This window comes from Opisthorchis viverrini (assembly GCF_000715545.1).
Source record: "Opisthorchis viverrini unplaced genomic scaffold opera_v5_743, whole genome shotgun sequence".
NCBI classification, from domain to species: domain Eukaryota; kingdom Metazoa; phylum Platyhelminthes; class Trematoda; order Opisthorchiida; family Opisthorchiidae; genus Opisthorchis; species Opisthorchis viverrini.
The window spans coordinates 18,938-40,544 of record NW_008752396.1 but is presented as its reverse complement, the minus strand read 5'-3'; the positions used below and the strand labels follow the sequence as shown (position 1 = coordinate 40,544).

The following is a 21,607-nucleotide window of genomic DNA, read 5'->3' as shown; positions in this document are numbered from 1 at the left end:
TGACCTACTGACCTGCCGGTTGAAGCTCTCGACCACCAGAAACCAGTCGGAAATGTGAATAACTCGAACTTTTTGAAGGATCTAATGCCGCTAATCCCTAAGTCTCGGAAACCAAACCACGTGAGTAGTTTCCTGTATGAAAATATACTGCATTATCCCGAATAGCGTGCCAACTGAAATATGAGACTACCTATGTGCAACACATTCAGTTGAAGAATACCATAAATGGGAGATCCAGTGGAGCCTCCTGTAAAAACTAAATTGACTAATTTTTCGAAATCAGTCCGATTTGGCTTCGAGTAGAACATTAGGTTGACGGCAACTCGGGAACTGCGCCTACATGATTAACCCCAAGAAGGGTGAAACTGATCGTGGGCTGTCTAAGTGTTTTTAGCAACCCTGTGAGCAGTTTCCTCCATTTTAATCACGTGCACTGATCGGTAAACCTCTGAGGTGTGCTACCTCAAATACATAGCTGAATTTCACATACACTTAGTGATTTTTCATTAAATTAAAACTCGAGTTAACGTTTCTCTCCCTTGATGGACTCCTTCAACCACACGCGGTGAACGGCTTCCGTGGAATCGGTTTATAAATAATTAAATGTATCAATTAGGATTCCCTAGAGATCAGCTGCCGATTTACTCATCAGTTTCAATGAATTTATGACGTACAGGAAAAAACAAACTATAAGAGTGGATCTAACGCACTTAGTGATCGAAAGGAGCCATCCCGTGTTGTTTTCTGCTCCGGGCTATCGTGTCGGAAGTACCGGCACGCAGCGTCGCACCAACAAAATTCGCTTTTCCTGAGAACTACTGTCCATCTCATATATCGCTGCGGTTTAGGTCTTGTATAAAAGTACTTATGTCGGGTGCATTTCTTCAGAGCATCGGTTCACTTAAAGAAAATCGGTTAATTACAGGGAACATGAAGAAGACCTAACTGTGGTCAATCAACCGTCTGGTCATCATTTATTTGGAATATCTGTATTACTCACACATTCATAGTAGCTCATTTAAAAACGAGTGTAGCAACAGCACTTTCCTTATGAGCTCAATTGCAGATCTGAGCCGAAGCCCATGAGCAACCAACTAAACGGGGTGAGTGAGAAAACTGTGAAAGCAAAGTACATACGGGACAACATAGGGCTTTTTATGTACTTGATGAGTCTGATGAGTCAGCTCGTATATGTATGAAAATTAAACATAAATTTAAGATTTTAACTGGCCTATGTGCCTCTGTACATGGTACGTACCTACCAGCTGTTACTAGGTTACATATGTGAGCATATTTTGAGACCTGAAGAACGACTGCACACACATTAAAAAACCATCGTTCTTATCTGCTCTGTGGTCATGATGATGGCGCCTTAGTTGACTCTATGCTGCTACCACGTAATTGTTAAATCTAAGGTCCCTGAAAGCCGAAATGATGAGCTTGGCAGATAAGCTGAGTGTTGTACGACTGACATAAGAATTGTCACAGACCTGCGTGAAGGAGTAAATAACCACGGGGGAAATGAACACGAGTGGCTTGCTATTCGGCATAATTAGGGAGTGACTTGAGCAAGCTGATCAATCATAGCAGCGTAAAATGTGGCCCAGTGGCATTATTAGACCAACGTCCTTTTACAGCATTTACAGTTTCAATCATGAACAGATTGCGGAACTGTGGGTTTTCTTCCCTAAGGTCAATAATGGAGTGTTATGAAGTCACCAACTTAGGACTAGGCTTGATGAAACTGTAAAGCGTGATCCACAAAAGCCCTCAGTTCTTCCTTGGAAATACCGGATGAACATAGCTTTCTAGCTCTTGACTTCAGGTGCCTAACTAAGTTTGGTTCTTGTTTCAAAGGAACATCAGCTGATAAATCTAGTGCACTGCTGGTTACAAGCCTCATTTACACACGACATCTGCTGCAACCACCGAATCTGCCAACGGGTGGGTGTCACACCGAAGAGGTACGGTCCGTTATGATTTCCTTCTCAATGGTCAACTTTATCATATGGAAGCTAGCAGCTAATTTTTCAGTTTCAAAATTCGATAAGGGCTATATCACAGCCATCATTAAGCATAGTGGTGGTTGAAGTCACCACTCTCGTCGATGACTTCAAAATGCAGTCTGGAAACAAGTGTTACCGCACTGAGTATTGCTCGTAATGAAGGACGGTTATATTCAGTAAGTGGAAAACCCTTAGGTTCTTCCTCGAATTAGAGGAGTTAAGCCAGCTTTTCATTTTTTCCACCTGAGTTGGAGGGGCTCAGGTTGCAATCAGGTGTCGATCTAAATAATTTTACCTGGTTGCACAGGGCTTGGTGGATTCATCTCAACAATATAGCACTCACAAGTGAAGTATGAGATTACATTGTCATCCTGCGCCTTAGAATCTCGCTATTCGAGATGAACGCCGCGGGTCCTTCCAATGCACAAAAGACCATGCCAACAGAGAAGTTCTGGACTGCATAGATGTCACCAAGACTCAAAAGTTATTCCAGTTAACGGGTTGAAAGTGAGGCATGACAACACCACGATCTTTTTTTACCAACACAGACCAGTCTGTTGGTTCATAGCTATTTCGCTTTACAATTGAGCACGTCACTAGTCAAAGTTCTCACTCTTGATTGACGGTTTTTAATCCAAAATGGGTAAGAAGACCAAATCGGGCTAAATGAGCAATTTCGAAGTGCATTTTTAACCTGACTTCTTGGCGATTGTGAACTGCAAAATTTTTCATGTTAGCCTTGGTTAACTTTTGTTGTCAACATCGTGTTCACCTCATAGCTCACTTTACGAGAACTCAAAATGCACAAAGCTCCGATCTCTCGCTCAAGGCTCTAGACTACCCATCCAGTGTAAAGCGGATTCGACAGATAAGTTGGATGCAGTTCACGCGTATGGGGGAAATGTTTGACCATGATTGATGAGAGAAACAAAACTGAATGAATTTAACGTAAGAATAGCAACTGTCTGCGTTTGCAACTAGGTTTCCGTCTTATCAGTTCCAGTTTATTCGAGTCACTCAAAAAGGTCCCATGTCTGTATGGCGTCCCATGATGACGGCATGCCGTTCAGGTAACTTCGTCTATAACGAGTTCATCGTGTTACTGGATGACACAATGTTTGGTGTATATCCTTCATCCTGTTGGACAACACGCCGCCTGGAGCAACCCCCTTGGAATTTTGACAAGGATATCTAACTTTGATGTCGATCTACTTCACTTGTAATTTTATTATGAATAAAAAACCAGAAGTGGTTTAATCTATAACTAGGCACCAGATTTTGTCCTGATACTCTCCCTTATTTCCATTTCGCTTCACTGATAAACCTTATTTGGAAAGATTCGGATGAAAACTGGATTATTAATTGGTCCGTGATTAGTAGGTCACAAAAACTTGACCAGTTATAGGCTTCTGTTGAATTAAGAGGGGGATTCCCTAAAATAATTTGCTGACTAGAAAATATGTAAAGAACCCAGGGATTATTATTGCATCTATGTGTCATCAGCTTCTCCAAAAGCTTGTGTAGTGTCCTCACACGTAGAACAGGATAATGCGAAAAACGCTGAGTGATTGATTGTAGATTCGCTCGTTCTGTCCCGCTGGAAAATGAAATTGGATAAAATGAGCTTTTCGTTGAATGTGCCAAGACATCTGGACCAATTTCTGCTGAATAAGCGGAATAAAAGTGAGGCCTGTGTAAACTCTCAAGAATATTGATGATTGCAAGAAAATGAGATTTGTTAGCATGTTTATATTTCGCCTTCAAACAAACCATCTGCCATAAATGGAACCACAGATTAACGTAAGGGTTAATGATGAGTAATGAGCATTGGCTTCTTCGATCGAGAGTACATTCTGCAATTGAATTTAGTCTGTGCCAAAAGGCCAAGAAAAACTGTACAGTTGTTTCAACTTTTTTGAGAATCATTGGCAATTCACGTTTCACCAATCACCAGAAAGATTCGAACTGGAAACTTCCGGGTTAGCGGTTGAAGCCTAAACTTTTCAGCCACAGGCAGCTGACCAGCAATGTGATTTGGTCGCACTTGGGCAGGGTAAAGTGCAACTAATCACTCAATAACGGAAGTGGTAAAAGCTGATCAATGTGGTGACTGTCTTCTGGACTGGGAAGTGTTCTTCCTTCTGACTTGCTTTTTGGTCGTTGGTAGCGCATCGGGATTTTCGCCGTAGGTCACCGCTAACAAAATCAAGAAGGGTGGGATCTGACTTCGAGTTTCACTTGTCTATGATGCAGCTGGTTCTCCCTCCGGATTCGTCGCATGTATCCAGATATGAATTTATGTAGAAAGCAGATAAGAAGAATTCTCAATCGTCTTTGGTCAACCGAATGTTAGAGCATCAAAAGCCATTTTTCTTATTTATCCTTACTTTACGTGAAACAAAGACAAGGCTAATAAATGTCCCTAAAACGGGTTAAGAGTAAAATGATTCCAGTTGGACTCCTTTGGGTGTAGTAAACCTAATTTTGGTTTACGAATAACTGAACTCCAAAAATGGATCCATCCTCCTTGGTGATAATTGGGTGACTTCCAGAGTGGAAACAGTCACTAGGACGCCGAATGTATTTGAAGTGCTTGCTTCCTTATGTTGTACACATGTGGCAGCAAATCTGCACCTTATTCGGTCAAGTGAGACGTACCAAGATAATTTGTTCTAGGAATTCTTATTTGGTGTTTCATCTCCATTGGCTTGCTAGTAAACTCTTCATCCCTTTGCCCCTTTTGCTTCAAGCCATGAATCCGAATCCATGACCTAAAAATTCTGGGATCAGCGAAATTTATCAGCTCCTGCTGAAAATGTCTATTTTGCAACTCTAGATACTCCTATTGCATTTTATCTGATATGTCCGAAAGCACACTGTTAGCATTACAGACAGTAGATTGAAATGTCGTGTTACGACAAAAGCGTTGGCTCAACTAAACACAATATACCACTTTTAGCGTTCATGCTTTACTTCGTGAACTTTAATGACTTTAATAAGCAAGAGATTTTCTACCCGTTCGACGCGTGATCGAGGTATATATACGCCCCACATACTTCACTATCCTCCCGCTAACCAAGTGTTTATCTATCTATCTATCTATCTATCTATCTGACCACCTATCTGTCTTTCTATCCGTCTCTCTACCTGTTACTATCTCTATGACCTACAACACATTTCTTCAACTATTTTATTGCCTGGCCTCAGAGATTGATTGTGTGCTCTGCAGTAACGTTTGCTTTCCTTTCAGCCCACAAGTTCAACGTGTCGTGGTATTCGTTTGGTGCACCCGCTTTCATCTCAGAACTATTTGTGTGATGATGATCATACGAGCTGCACTGAGTTTTAGCTATGGTCATCGACTGTTTGATGGTCAAATTAGCTCAATCTTCCGATTCTGCTAGAAATTCTCAGTCTGGATTATGCTGGTGTTGCATTCCAGCATTTTTTAGACTCTTTTGACCTTTGTAGAACAGAAAACAAGTCGGGGCTTACTGATTAACTGAATTTCTGCGGTGCACAATTCCTTGATAAATTCCTAAGATATATGTTTCAAAATGCGCAGTTATGTGTCCTTGTTGTGTTTGTGTGGTGACCTGGTTGCGCAGATGTATGAGCCTACAAACAACCACATGAAAACAAGATGCACCGCCATTCCTTTCCGGCTAACTTCACCTTCGTTTAATGTAAGATGCGGATCACGAGAGGCTGAAGTCGGATAAGCGCTCATACTATCGTTGTCATGAACCGAACTAGTTGAGGTGAAATATCGCTTAATTGCTGCAGTCGATATGACACATAAAGCAGATACGCTCGACAGTTTTGTCGCTCGGAAAGTAGGAAAGTGGCGCTAGAAAGAAAGTGCGTTAAGTACGTATAAGTTTGGCAATAGCGATAGACAAATAACTGAAAGTCAGAGCCGTCCTTGAGTAATAGAAAACATGGTTACCGAGAAGCAAATCCGCAGACAAGAATTTCGAAAATGACACATCTCAGGAAATCGACTGAAAATGACTGCACCCGGAGCGTTATGAAATTGGACGACTTGTTTGATCTAGTTGGTGGATTTTTCACATACGAATCTACTCAGAAACAAGCAAATCTATAATTTTGAAGCATTGTAGTTACTGACTGACTTCTAGCCTGTACTGGAACGAAGGATTTGATTTTGAAGAACTCTCTCAAGACGATCACTCCAGATAAGGACTGAGTTACGAATAACTTTTTTTGGTGATCAAGCGTACAATGCGTGCTGATCAAACACTGTCATCTAACTACTCGTAAGGTTGCTGAAAACCCATCGACAGCCCACGACCGGATTCGCCCTTCTTGGGGACTGCGCCTACCTGATGAGCCCCAAGAAGTTCGAAGTCGGTCGTGAGCTGTCGATGGAGTTTCAGCAACCTGATGAGTAGTACATTACAAACATATGTGTAACGCGATATTTCAAATATCGTAGCGACTGAAACATGAGGCGGCCTGGTGCAGCACATTCAGTTGCTTGAGAGAACATCATAAACGATAGATTCAGCTGGGTTCCAGGTGAGTCTCGAAAGAACCAATTTAGTTTGCAGATGAGTGTATATTCGCTAACAGTCATCTAACCTTTTTCCTAGACCGTATTTTATGGCCGCAGGACTGAAGTGCGCGTCAATTTATCCAGATCTTTTCATAGATATCTTCTACATTCTACTCGTCAGCTTCACATTTCTAGTCCCTTATAATTTCCAAAAGCTTGGGGTGCTGCTTATCAATTGTTGATAGATCATGGTTTCATTCAGACTGCATGGTTTGATGAGGAACTCGATGTTACATATGTGAACAGGGAGATCCCTTCTTCCTCAAATTTGTACCGGTTAGATTTGGGTCATTCGTTCGTTTTGTAACACATAATTATTGTTATCTGAGCAAATAACGCGGTAATAGGATAAAAGTGAACGTGTTTATTGATATTTTCAAACAATGATGAATATTAAATATTTTGAAGTTGTTTTTCAAATGGATACAGCGTTCACTCATAGCTTGTCCTCGTTCCCAAAAGGTACTTATTCTCTCGAAAGGATCGCTCTGTTCATTGGCGTTGAACTTTGGATTGGTGGACCTAATACCGGCCTCCGCGGAACATTTGGTAGTCTTTGCCCACTACCTCCACAAAAGAGCCACTTCTTTAGAAATTCGGAAACAATAACTTTGCCTGCCTTGATAACTGCTTACTTGGAACGGCTAAGCAGATAGTTTGAACGCTAGATTCCCCCACTGGCTACTTTTGCAACGTTCGTACACCACGTAGTAGCTGTCCCACGGTTTCTGCATACTGCAGCAATTCATGAATAATAATACAGGAGAACATGGGTCAGTCGGTGTTCGATCAAGTCATTCCGATCAGCTATCAGCGTACTTTAGAATAGAGGTGAAATTAGTCTTATGTTAACGTCGAAGTCTTTTGGCCATTAATCCGACGGTAATAGCAGATAACCACTTCAAGAGAAGTGATACTATCCATTTGTTCAAAAGTAAAGTGCAGTTTAGTGATAAAGGAAACCACTCACAAGGTTGCTGAAAACTCTTCGACAGCCCACGATCGGTTTTGCTATTCTTGTTGCGCATCAGGTAGGCTTAGTCCCCGAGTTTCCGTCAACTTTATGTTCTACGTGAACCCAAATTGGACGAGATATTCAGTTGAGTCTCTCATGAAAATTAAATCGACTTGCATATGAGTGTATTTCTCGAATGTAGTTTAGTGAATTCAGCTGTAAAGCCGCCACCTGATAGTGCACAGCCAATTATAGGTGGTTGCTATAGCTAGATCGGGGGTAGGTAAAACAAAGAACCCACTTGTTGTTTCCTGAAACAAAATGTGCACGTAACGTACGGCTAAGAGCGCAGACAATCAAAAGACAGGATATATCAGTTGGGCGACACAACCATGACTCATAGCTATTCATATCCATCAGGAGCAGGTAGTCATACTTTGAGGAAATTCAGAATCTCCCAAATCAAATTTGCCTTTTAAAAGCGAACATTATAGATATTAAAATAGGGTCATGGCTTTAATGGGACGTGGCTACCAGTACTAGTTAGTTCTTGACAGCTAGGGCACCTTAGTCTTTCTTTGGTTTTTCCATTATGGAGGACTCAGGTGACTGAAAAGACACTGAAACCATGGTAAGAGTATACCGATAACTCTGCAGAACTTATCTGTCAAATTTTGCGCACATTTTTAGTTACTGTCGACTAATGCTAGAATCACTCAGATAAATTTAAAGTGAATTGTTTCGTCAGTAACTGCCAACTAAACTCACATTAGTTTGTACAAATAGATCTCGTCCTTTTACATGTGAATTCCGCTTGATCATACTGAAGCATGATTTTCATCTGACGGTCCTATAGCAAGCGACATCCCACTGAGTGAAGCATTCGTCTAAAAAACGACAGGCCGCAAATTTCCGGCACCACATATTTACATTCTCCTCATCATTTACGTTATGAGCACCCGTATCCCTATGAAACATTACCCAAGGCATCCGCTTACTGAATGTATTCAGGGGAACTATAGGAAAATTGATGTTCACAACGGAATTAAAGGAATAGAAACGTCGTGTTTCGCATTTCGTAAATCTTTATCAAGAAACGGAGATTAGTCACATTGGAATGCTACAAGTCTCTCTTGAAAAGCAGCAATGTGCTACTCAAATACACCATTTGCAAGTGACGCAAAAGTAATTCAATAAATGAAACACGCATGGGTATCTGATTTTACCAAGTAACACTAGCTCATATGTCTACCGAAGGAGCATTACCCTTCACTTTATTTCACTTTACTTTGAGGTAAGAGTGAGAGTGACATTGTAGTTTACACATTCAGTTTGCCCAGTTATTTGTAAATTAGGAATACATGATCAGTACCCACCCATAAGCTGTACTCATATGCTGCTTGATTTTTGAGTAATCCAAAATTATTTCAGAAAGTTGAAGACAAAGTTTGGAGAAGAGTTAGGAGATTCTTACTGGCACCAACATAAAGGAAATCATTCGTCGTGACCTGTACAAAGTTGCTTGCCAGTCCGCTTAAGGAAGAAAGCCCAGATGAGCTGACACTGGTACAGCGTCGGATGCACTTTTGCACACAGGCGACACAGCACTGCAAACGACCCACCAAAGAAGCTGAATACAAAGGCAGAACTCATGCTTGGTAGAAACCACCAATGAGACGTAAGACAACAGCTCAGGCCGCCCGGCCAGTCGGATACCGCACGTCATTGTCCGTTAATGTGAGAGAAACACTGACTTCACTTCAGTCCCCATGTCTAATTTTTTTCTCCAGTGTATTACAACCTATATGCATCACTGCCTTGTGTGACAGGTCAATCATTACTGAAATGGAAGTTGCTGAAAACCGGAAAATCTAAGAAAAGGAATCCATGAACGCAACAACCTTTTCAGTACCAGGAACTGTCTTGCCTGTTAGCGTGTTCCAAAATGAATGAATGCCGGAATCTCGATGCTGACCTCGTTAGCCGTAAGCCCGAACAGACGAGGATCTCTGAATACAAAACGCATGAACATGCAGTGCGGTACGGCAGCATACATCAGCGGATGAGACTGTGGTGAAAGTCCCCGGAATCAGGCCAGCAGCAGTCATCTACTGAGGCACCGAGTGAGCAGATTGTCTAATGTTCTCTGGCCGCTTTAAAGGTGAACGTAAATCTATACGTAACTGGTTCAGTTTACAACCGAGAAAAAAACATTCCAATGCGCACACCTGAAAACGTGTTTTGTACAGTTTACACGAAACATTTTTCGATGTCAACGTTGTTGTGAGCGGTGATCAACAGACTCTAAACAAGTTCGGAGCTTTACTTTTCGGAAAAATTCAGTGAGCCCACTATGGCTAACTCCTGGCCACTTCCACCGTACGATTTGAAAGCATATGTTTGATATTCAATGAAACTAGCACATACGTCACTCAAACGTTGTAATAAATCTCCCTGATCTCGAATACTTATCAAGCATGTGACCTATCGCTTTCTGCCTATTTATGCCGCCCAATATACAGGCCAGATTGTTTGTTTCGTTTACTGTCACGTGAAAAACGCGAGGCACTCGTGTCAGTCACAGATGTCTCGGCTTCGTGGGCATGGGAAATGTTTCACAGCCATGTTCGTACTTTTACTCCCTTCATGTGATAGCTCCAAAACACACCAGATCACGTTTGTTTTCCTCCGCGAAAAGTGCAACGTGTCTTGTTCAGTGAATTCATCAGTCATATAGGTGAACAAAACGCACCGAAACGGCTCAGGGCAATTATCTACATAATCCAGTTGGCAGACCGAGCTAAAAACGAGAGTAAGGCTTATCGACCAAGGAGTGTGTGGATCAGGAATACCGAAAGTCTATCAATAAATTCAGGGAATCACCAATCCTAGATCTCGGAAATATGACCGCAGTACAGCTTACTTTTCGAACTCAGGTTGTTGCTCCAACAAATTTGAGTCGATTCCAACCAAGAGGTCAAACGTATTCCTCCACATTTTTCCCGTTTTTCAGCATTCTACTTAGGTACATTCACCCACTTGAATATTTGCCCATTTGCATCGTGTTAGTCCTTGTGTTTAGTACGAGTTGTTTCTATCAAACAAAAGCCCCCTGAATTTGGAAGTTAAATGATATTGCACTTATTTATCATCCTGTGCTTGTAAATGAAGTTCCATTAATATGTGACCTGTCCACTGTTTCTTGTGTTAGCATCAAGACAAAAGCCGGTGTTCTATTGGGGAAATTTTTCATTTTATCTGCCCGGATCTTTTTGAGAAGTTAAAACTGTCCCCCCCCCCAAAATGGTCTGTCCGTGCAAATATGAACAGTCATGCATGTCAATTACTCTGCTACGTCCAACCTCAGAGATATAGTCGCCAGATCTCTCTTTGCAGACGTTGTTTATTTCACAGACTTCCGAGAACCCCCCCCAAAATGGTCTGTCCGTGCAAATATGAACAGTCATTCATGTCAATTACTCTGCTACGTCCAACCTCAGAGATATAGTCGCCAGATCTCTCTTTGCAGACGTTGTTTATTTCACAGACTTTCTTCCGAGAAAAATGAGTTGACTCCAAGAATACCGAAATCACTGCTATCCGTGATGCGCGATATTATGAAGGATAGTAATGAAAAAAGACGGTAAAATCTGTGAACGGACGATGTGCCGCGCTCCGCACTTTCTCTCGTCCAAGGACGCACCTCAGACGTTTGCGCGTCCAAATGCCGAATCCAAGAAAGACGTGAGGGCTGTCATAAAAGCCTCCGGAATCGCGGTTGGTCTCAAGCTCTTAATCCTTTGACGGTCTTTCGGGGATAGTTACCTTGTGTAATCGACGGAATTCCACGGATCTCAGCAACTGGTTACCACGGTTTGGCAGCACCAGTTATGAACGAGTAGCCTGTTCTCTTGGTATGTTGCGTTCCTTCATGGCGTTCGTTGATTTGACATTCGGAAGGAAACTCTGTTGTCAACAGGAAATTCACTTTGATCTGGTGACATCAAAGTAAATACCACGTTAGCTAGTACACCACATTTTCAGCCTCAGAGGGACTTGGCAACGGAATCAACCAAATGCTCTTTTGATTGCCTGGCTTGATGCCTAGCGAATTTAGTGCAAGTTACTACCACGATCACCGTATATCATAACACAGAAATATCGTGGAGAGATCATATCAAATGAGGCGCCACCTCCCATGGGAATCACTCAACCCGACTCTCCTTTAGTTTACAATACGAATAACCAGCTGACACCGTGAAACTTATGCGTATTAGGCTAAGGCATGGATATCGCGAACAGTTCTTGTGGATATGCAATTTTTCCACTTATTTACCATCGACCCTTACGTACACTTAAGGTTGATACGTGCCCACCGTATTGTTTTGGCACGTACCTGTTCATCAACTATATTTTATATTGTCATAGTATCTGAAATGCATTTATACAACTCGAGCATCACCCAAGACTCACCAGACTCATCTGGCCGGAGGCTCCTCATATGTATGTTTATTAACTTGAAGTCAGGATTGGGGGCGGCTCTTGTGGACAACGCAAGGCGATATCTGGTGTAACCCCAACTGTATCGATGTATGACCAGCTTTTACAGTAACAAAATTCGAAAAGAACTGTGTTAATGCGTCAATTACATGAGATTAAATTGAGATGACTCAGAGTGGACAAAATAACCGCTGTAGAAAGCTGCTCGATGATGGGCGACTGAATTGGTAAGTCATCTGCACAGATCATGATGGGATACCTTAATTATGGTCAGTTTCTCTCAGATGAACTGTGGTTCGACTGGCAATAACCTTTAGAGTATGTTGGTCGATTTTGTGATAAAATATCAATGAAAAAAATAAATTCATAAATATTGATAGGAATTGCTAGATGGGAATGGAAAAATAGTGTCTAAATATGTCGCAATGCGAGTTCGTTTGTCAGCTAGTTTGAAATAAAAGCATAGGGGTGAGCGTTTGGTCACGGTAGAATTAAAACGTTCACTTGCGTTTCTGATAACACGGAGAGAAGTGACATAGTCTAATATAGCGATTAATTCGGACACTGCCAGTGTTTTTGGACCGGTGACACTTGATATGTCACGTTGAGATGTTCGAGCGGTTAGACACAGTTATTCGTATCGGTTAAATGAACCACGACCATGCTTGTCAACGCTCGTTTTTGCTGCAATGATGAACGCTTGGTCGTTCTCTAAGATAGGTTCCGAGTACTAGACCCACATAGTTTGCGCTATGTGCGCTAACGAAAGGATTGATAAACATAAGTAACGGACCGATACCTTATGCTTGTTACTGGTATTGTGTAATTGAGTGAGTCTCAAGCCACGAGACTCGAGGCGCTCGTGGGATTATTTCAGAAGTTTTATCGCTTCTGAAAGACAGGTTGCCGTCGACAGGCAGTCTTGTGTTTGACAGAATTCATCCCATCATTTCATAGTAGTCAATGTTAGATGCTTCAGCAAGGATTTGTCTTTCAGCGTACAGAAATCTAGTGCGTAATAATCCTGGTCATCCGTGTAACTTTCGTGGACCCCATTTACCAGATATCTGACTAGGTTTCGTTTGAACTGTACATCCACGGAGCTGTAGAAGCTTGTGTTCCGGACTGACTACGTCATTTCCGGCCGTGGGGAATACTTTCCAGTTTCGGAGTTTATACCACATGATGTAACTGTAACCTGTGGTTAGCTTCACTCTCCGAGGTAAAGAGTACTTTACTGCCTAATGGGGATATAAGAAAAAGAAGTGTTTCGAATATTCCTTTGGCAACGGAATCTTCAAAGGAGATCACTTCCTGTAACTAGTGCCAGCGGAAACCGAAATCACGTGTTATTTTGCTTATGAGGAGAAAATACCAAATGTATTGGACACCGGGTCAATCGACCTGATATACGGCCTTTCCTCGAAAAATCTGGGTTTAAGACAGCCACGATAAACTACAGATTTGCTCAAATTTTTACTGCCTCCTTTTTCATCGTAACTGACCGAATAACTGACAAGCACGTTACGCCAACTCAGAGGAGACATTTTTATTGACGAAAACGAGTCATCATGTTGTGTGTAGTGGAGCATGCAGTCAGCCAGAAACCGCCTACAGATAAAGAAATGGTTGAGGAATATAGTTTCCGTCAGCCAAGATTCCTACGACCCAGTCAAGTCTCTGCAGCTAAACGTGCACCTAAATGTGCGCCCTACGTTGGGCGGGCAACTAATTCTGTATCTCCACTTCGTTAGCTAGAGACAAACAGCCCATCGATTCAGCAGGGGCTGAGATGGGGGTTAGAGCACAAATTTACTGGTCGGAAGGTCCGTGGTTCGAATCCGTTCTCTGCCTCTTGACTTCCCTTGTCTAGACTTGGGCAACCTGGCCCTCGTGCAACCTTCGGGTGGCATAGGTACCGAAAGGGTGCTAAAGCTGAATGATTTCATCAATTCAGCCAACCGCTCTGTTAAAAGTGGAACGAATTCTCTGTGATTTACGGTTGTAGAAATAGGCATACCTACGTCTTTCACACGCTACTGCGTACACCTACAACAGTGAAGGGAAGAGAGCCTTCGCAGCGGAGTTATTTAATAGAAAATGCCAACCGACCAGCTACAGACTACTGGACAGGGGAGCAAAACTCTCATATGCATCTTGTTTACAAAAACTGAAAATCCATCTTCTCCTGGAACGCGTCTTCCTGAATTTTCCTGGATATTCATTGACTGTTGCTCAAATCCTCGGAAGAACTACAAAGCAACTCCACAAATTCCGCAAAATATCTCCCTTTTCAAGAGACGCAAAGCGAATTTATAAGAAGAAAACAAACTATTCGCATTCCTCTCCATCAGTGGTAGCACCGTTACACCAGTATCAAAACAAACGTAATTAACATAAATGGCTAAATATATTCATCGGCTCAGCGTGCCAGGATCAGCAAACGACTTTTTATCGACAGCATATTTTTGGTTTCCCTGCTGATTTCTCACAGTTGTGTTTTAGCATTGTAGATGGGATCTGCTAACTAGTTGTTGCCAAAAAGCACTTTGCATGAAAGGGTTTTAAAATTTTTCTGAAAATATCTACCGTTGTCGTCATTGCGAACGCTTGCTTAGATCCTACGGAATATATGACTGGATTCACTAAGGCGACCTGCTCCAATTATAGAAGGGGATAGTGCGCGTGTAAATGTAGGAAGAAATCGGGACTTCCTAAGGTCGCAGTCAGTGACTTGAGTTTGCTTGCCATTGTAAGCTCTCCGCATACTTATGGCACTTTTATGCGTGGCACATGGCGTTGAATGTACATTTTTGCCATTTAATACCACACCAGACCCAGTATGACGAACATTTCTGCCTGATGTGCGGGTCTTGACTGTGCTAGCGTCTACCGCGCCTTGAAGAGTATTCACCATTGTTTGTCCTTTCTTCGGTTGTTGGTCTTTAGACGCGTGTTTCCCTATCAAAATTTTTGCATACTTTGGGATTCAACTCATCAGACTGGAACTGTTGTTGGCATGATTTCGAATGAGACGTTTCTTTCTTTTCTCCCATATTCTCCTGTTACCCTTTCGCATTCGTCACTTGCATTCACTTTTTATATTTGTGACCATGTTCTTCAAAAATAAATGATAATATAGTTACTGAAGTCATACAAGCAATGTTCAAATGTGCATTGGTGGTTTCAGAAATATCAAAACAGCACACCAGTAAAGCCACAAAACAACACTGTACACCAAATCTGAGTACCGGATTGCGTGGGAAAATTGGGAATGTTTACTACAGTTGGACGTTGGTCTGATAATCGAATTTAGTAAAAGCAAAAAAAAAACAATGAATCCATCGGCCAATTTTTCGGCATTATCACACAAGTTCACACATACAGTCTCCCCCATTTAACGATTACCTCTGTGTGACTGTAAAACTGGTCTTTGTCTGGGACCGGTTTCCTTACAAAGTGACCGTCTGTCCTGGCTTATTTAATGCGATCTTCTGTCTATGATCGTTCCTTCTCTAGATTTTCTAAACTTAACTAAACGTACTATCGTTTACGTGAATTACTTATTCACTTATGCATTTTTTAATTAATTAAGTGATTAATTAATTAAATAATTAATTTAATCTTCTGCCTATGATCGTTCCTCCTCTAAATCTTCCAAATTTAATTCGGCGTACTGTTGTTTACGTGAATTTAGCGCGTGACAATTTTGGCTTCTTGCACTGAGCTCATACACTAATCAAACTTACAATAACATATTATTCCAGAGCTAATATAGCAAAACATTTAGTCATTTCAGTCTGTTTACCAAAATACTTTCCTGAGAAGGGACAAACAAGGTAAACTCACGTATTCAGGGCATTTTAGTTGGAAGTGAGCCAGAAGAAAATACAATTGACTATTCCATGAACAGATGGGGATTCTTAGCCTCCAACTTGTTTGGACCGTCGTCACGTGCAATCCGACGGAGGCTTACTCTATGCAGCTTGGTAAAGCTGTTGAAATCGCCTCTGTTTATTTGCCTTTTCCGTCCGCCTACGTGCAATTCATCTTGCTCTAATGTGAAACAGAATCCCGGTTTGGTCACGATATGTAGGTTGACTGTAGTCCTCAGTTAACCGTATTACGCATGCTGTGCCACATAGCAAGCTTTTGCTGTGCTGAGATTAACAAAAATATGATATGAAGTGGACAGCAAATTGTGTCTAATCTTTTAATTTTCTCAAAATTTCTCTCGTGAAACGAGGGGGCGCAAATTTGGCAACAGTGCTAGGGGGTCCAACCGATTCGGTTTCCACATCGTCTCAGGTAATCAAAGACACTTGTCGAAAATGGTGGCTGTTGGTAAAATGAGCAGATTAAATGATTTTCTGACACAAGTGAAGGTACGCAGTACAGCTGTTTTGTCATTATGGGGAATCGTCGGTCGTACTCATCACTAGCGAGATTGCAAATCCACGAGCTCCTGGTTGTTGACTGAAAGATATAACGATCGGCCACGAAAGGCTGATCAGCAACATGAGTAACTCGACTTTAAATGGGATATAGTAGAACTCGTTTTTGGCGAAGCAATTCACATTAAATGGTCATGTATTGCCTGACTTAGATGAAAATCTCATGAAACTTTTTTGGATTCAACTCCTTTCTAGGCTGAGCTATAGACGTCAACTTTTGGCCTGGGATCGTATAGAAATCACCCTAGTCAAGGCCCCCTGATGATTCGCAACGATGGTAAACTAGCTTTACACTGCTCCTCAACTTTTCAGTATAGATTGACTTTAAGCAGGTGGGGCCGGTAGTAATGGCTGATGATTCGCAACGATGGTAAACTAGCTTTACACTGCTCCTCAACTTTTCAGTATAGATTGACTTTAAGCAGGTGGCGACAGGTAGTAATGGCACCTTTGAAAGTGAAACATGATTTGCCACGTATCTACCGATGCAAGTCGGAATGCGGCAGGAGGATAGTTGTCATTGTATGGCAACAGCTTACTCTGTCTGCAGAACTCTCACCTTTGTCAGTACGGTAGCCTGCTACTGTGGGGTTCGCTGAGATCGATGAACAATTGAAGTCTAACACCCCTGACGTGAGTTTTAAACTATCTCCGACCCATTTACACTAACCAAGCATACTTCAATGAAAACAGACCACCTTCAGACAAAGGCCACTTGTCCATGGACTGGTCGCAAAATGGAAGACACCAAATTATTAGCGACAGAGTTCGCCCACCCCAGTTTATTTTTTTGATACTCATTATAACCTTTAACTCTCCTTGAATGAGATTTACGGTATTTCATGTCAATCCACGTTAATTTGGTATATTTGAGATTTCCCTAGATAAACGACATGTATAAATTTACCACCTGAGAAGGAAACTCAGTGGGGACTGGGGGCACTATATGTAAAAAGCTGGTTGACATTAAGAATGACATGCTCATGAACTAAGTTGCCCACACGTGTATAGGTGGCACGAAGAAATTCACTTTGAAATGATATACACGCAACATTCATGTACACGTAACGTATGGTTTTCACCATAGAGCTAGCAAAAGAAACTTTTTTGACTATTTGACAGAGTTACTTCAAATATACGTCCCCTGAACAATCAAACATTCATTCAGCGAACACAATACATGCTTTTTTGAAGTGAGAATGTCCGGTGGTAGTACAGTTATTATATTTGTTTCAAACGTGGTTTTTTCTCAATGGCTTTAGTCCAGTGCATGGCCCAGATCTGTTTCCTTGTTCCACAGAGCAATTTACTAGTTTATGCTTTCGTATTCTGCATTTGTGGACTTTGTCATGTTAACGGCAGATCAAAGTAACCAAGGCCGGTATAAACCAGGCACGTTAACTGCTGTGATGAAGTATAATCAGTAGCTTACCGCATGATATGCCTGGCTTTTTCATGATTGCGCAAAGTAGCCAAAAAACCGTAGAATTACACTCATTTGCAAATCAATTTGGTTTTTACGAGAGACTCAACAGAATGTGCTGCACACAGGCCGCCTCATGTTTCAGTTGGCACGATAATCGAGATATCGCAGTATATTTTCATAAAAGAAACTACTCACAAGGATGGTGAAAACTCTTCCACAGCCCACGATCGGTTTTGCCCTTCTTGGGACTCATCAGGCAGGCGCAGTCCCCGAGTTTTCGCCAACCTTATGTTCTACTTGAACCCAAATTGACTTGTTTTCGAGAATCATGAGGCGGCCTGTGTGCAGCACGTTCAGTTGTAGAACAGCATAATTGAGAGATTCATTCAAGTCTCTCGTGAAAACCAGATTGATTTGCAAATGAGTGTACTTATCGAAAACAGTGCAATTTGGGTCCGAGTGGATCATTGGGTTGACGGAAACTCGGGGACTGCGTCTACCTGATGAGCCCCAAGAAGGGCAAAACCGGTCGTGGGCTGTCGAAGAGTTTTCAGCAACCTTGTGAGTAGTTTCCTTTATGAAAACTGTATGATTAATTAGTCTGTTGGAACACATGTTATTATGAAGGAACGGTGTGCCAAAAGTTATGGAAATTGTTAACCATTCAAATAAAGCAGTTTTGCCTAAAGATAAACCCCGATAGGTAGATCACCCAACAAAGCTGGAGAATGTTCCTGTTTCCTACAGGAACTCTCTAGATGCGTTCCATTGGCGAAACGTTTGCTGGAGAAAATGCTCGAGAACTCGCTGACTGGCTACGAACAAACTCAGCTGTACGCCAATTCCACTGTTAACACTTCTAGGTAAAAACAACCACAAGTCTGTCTTTCAAAGTCAAAAAATTAGCAAAAGGCAACTTAATCAAGTGGCATTAAAGCGGTATAGATTGTTGGTCCGAATTCAGCTAACAAGATGGAGTCTTTAGATTTAACGAATAGATAGTCATTTCTCTTTTCAAATTCAAGATCCACTTTCAATCACACTCCATTGAACTAGCCCCCCATTCAGGTAGCCAATCCAGTTACGTTCGCATATTTTGCTTCCTTTTATCCATTAAATAGAGAGTAAAATGATTTCGTTTAGGTAACCCTCACCTGAGACTAAATCCGCGCCCAATTCTACCCAATTCACGTGGCGGTGATGCAGAAACACCCAAATATTGCTATTCTCAATCCATGTTAGTCAGCAGCTCCCGAACCAACTACCACGTCACAAGTAATGAGCTTCCTATGTCATTATCGGATTTCTCGGTTCTGGGCATGCTGGCAGAGTAGGTAAGAGGCTCGCGGAGTTTTTCATCTGGAGCGGCTTCAAACATGTGTGGTGCCAACAGTCAACTAGGACTTTCCAGTTCACTATATCACGAGCAGTTTTGTGCAGAAATTGTTGCAACACATACAGATGCCTGTGCATGCACACTATGTTCTTTACAGAAGCCCCGGAAATGATTGTCACGCGAACAAGTGACAATGGCTTCTAGTGACCGAATTGTTTGATCGGTATCGAACAGTAGAATATTACCGCCTCATCTGTGCAACTGCACTAGGTTGCCACGGTTCCCACAATTGTTTTTTTCGAATGAACCACTTCGCCAATTAGCTTTCTGTACACAGTACCTCTTCTTGAATCTCGGCAGCTACTCGCTACTACTGGTTATCTTTCTTTCACTCTCACCACCCATGATGCCAACTGATGGGTGATCCCGTCTAGGAAGATCCGGTCGACGGGACAGTCACCAAAGAGCAAGTAAATGTCTGTACATTACGAACGAAAACCCATAGCAAGTGGGAATTTCTCAATGACGAACGTGAAGGAACGGAAGGCTCAGTCATTACTTCTGAGCTAACTCCGTCTCACCGATCGTAGCTAAGCAGATATGATAAAAAGCAATAAACTTTAAAATAAACCCGTTAACTAGCTAACTCCTTTCGAAATCGTTTTAGATGAACTAAGGTGTATCAATGTCGGAAACCTCAGTGTGAGGTATGAACAAACAGTGCACAAAAGTACGAGACTCCAACGCTGTCACGTCAGCTTTCACCGAGCAGTTCATTAGTACACATCACAGACTTGGTTGTCTGATCAAATGGCTGACAGCCAAACCCAGGGACTCAAAAGTGAAATATGCGCAGAACTGATACAGGATGGACTGGTTATTTGGCTCGAGCGGCTCAAATCTGCTGGTCTACTCAACTATCCAAAACTCTCCATCCAGCAGGCGTAAAGGGAGAGCTCCAGATTAGGTGCATATAGTAACGGCCATGTTGCTTGACAGGTAGATATAACTTAACCGAAAATGAAACGTAGAATGTCGGTAATGTTTTTGAACAAGCGAGAACAGCGGATTGATGCTACTTACTTTGTTCTGCTGCGTTAGGGGACGATTCAATTTTGGAGCCCATAAGAAACTACTACTAGGACGAGGGAGCAAACAGACTTTGATCAGACAGTTTACGCACTTAGCTGATCGACTTAGTAAACTGGATAGTCATCAGAGTTACGAGGTAGTCGGAAACTGAACAGCTAAACTGTTCCTCTAAGCATTCGGCTCAGCTTTCCATTCGGCGTGTATGCTGCCAGTGTGGCCCGCGAAATCATTGCAGCACTAAAGCCCGACCACTACATCAGGGCGGCAGCTTCATGTGCACAACTCACATTAGTTGTGTAGCTGAGAGATTATGGAAGATCGTATGGTCCTTACAGGTGGCCTTCTGCTTGTCTAACAAATGAACAAAGCTTAGCCTTTGAGCCAGCAGCTTGAACGCACAAGAGTGGAGGGCTCAGGAAACATGTATGGATCATGAACAAACGTACACAAGTAAATCTATGTAACCGCTCAGCGTATACCTATTAAGATCTAGTTTACATCTCCACAATGAAGTAACGTTAGCTTAGTGTTTACTTGACAAGATATATTGATCTGTTTTGTGCAGTGATTCAAAGCATTAAGAGGATGACATTCTTGTACAGCAATATTCTGTGAAGGCTCTCGTTAAAACGTACTCAATATGGTGGCCATAGCTACTAGAGTAGCGAATAATTGGAACACGCAGGTAAATGACACATTTGATCATTCTGATCTCTAAGTACTTGATCTTAGGTTATCGAAGGTCCTTTTACATTCAGTAATGATCGTAACAGTCTCCTTTCAACTTGATAGAATCATCCTGGTGGATACATATTCTATTAAAGAGGACGTGTTTGTCGATGATTCCAAATTCCATGGGGCGGAAATGGTGCGGACAAAACTGCCGTGGCATACGAGCAGTTAAAATATTAAGTTTTGGATGCCGCCACCACACTGGTACTCAAGTAGCTCCACCAGTCCCAGAAGTCAAGACAAACAAAGGTTTATGTAATTTTGTTTTGTAAGATAATTATTCTGACACACATTAATTTTCAAAGAAATGAGGTCAGTCAACTACATAGTAGTATCGGCTTAGAAAAAACTGTGTTACTCTCTGACTGCGAATTGTTTCTTCCCTTGATCGTTCACCACGCAAATATGCTGCAAGAGGGTGAGGGTTGGAGAATAAATTGTTTGAAATTTTCTGTTGCATTAACCAGTGTATACGCCTCAGCAGGAATTATGTGGCAAAAATGAATTAAGGAAAGTAAAAAACGATT

The 21,607-nt window shown here is 41.9% G+C and overlaps 1 protein-coding gene across 1 annotated transcript in view; it reads right to left on the bottom strand.

Moving 5' to 3' along the window:
* Positions 1–21,328: 21,328 nt before the first annotated feature.
* Positions 21,329–21,607, bottom strand: part of T265_15682 (hypothetical protein) — a gene marked incomplete at both ends in the record, with an annotated part of 7,948 nt that continues 7,669 nt past the window's right edge. The window contains one exon of the mRNA XM_009178934.1: positions 21,329–21,488. Within this exon, the coding sequence (XP_009177198.1) occupies positions 21,435–21,488 (54 nt within the window). The remainder of the gene's footprint in view (positions 21,489–21,607) is intronic.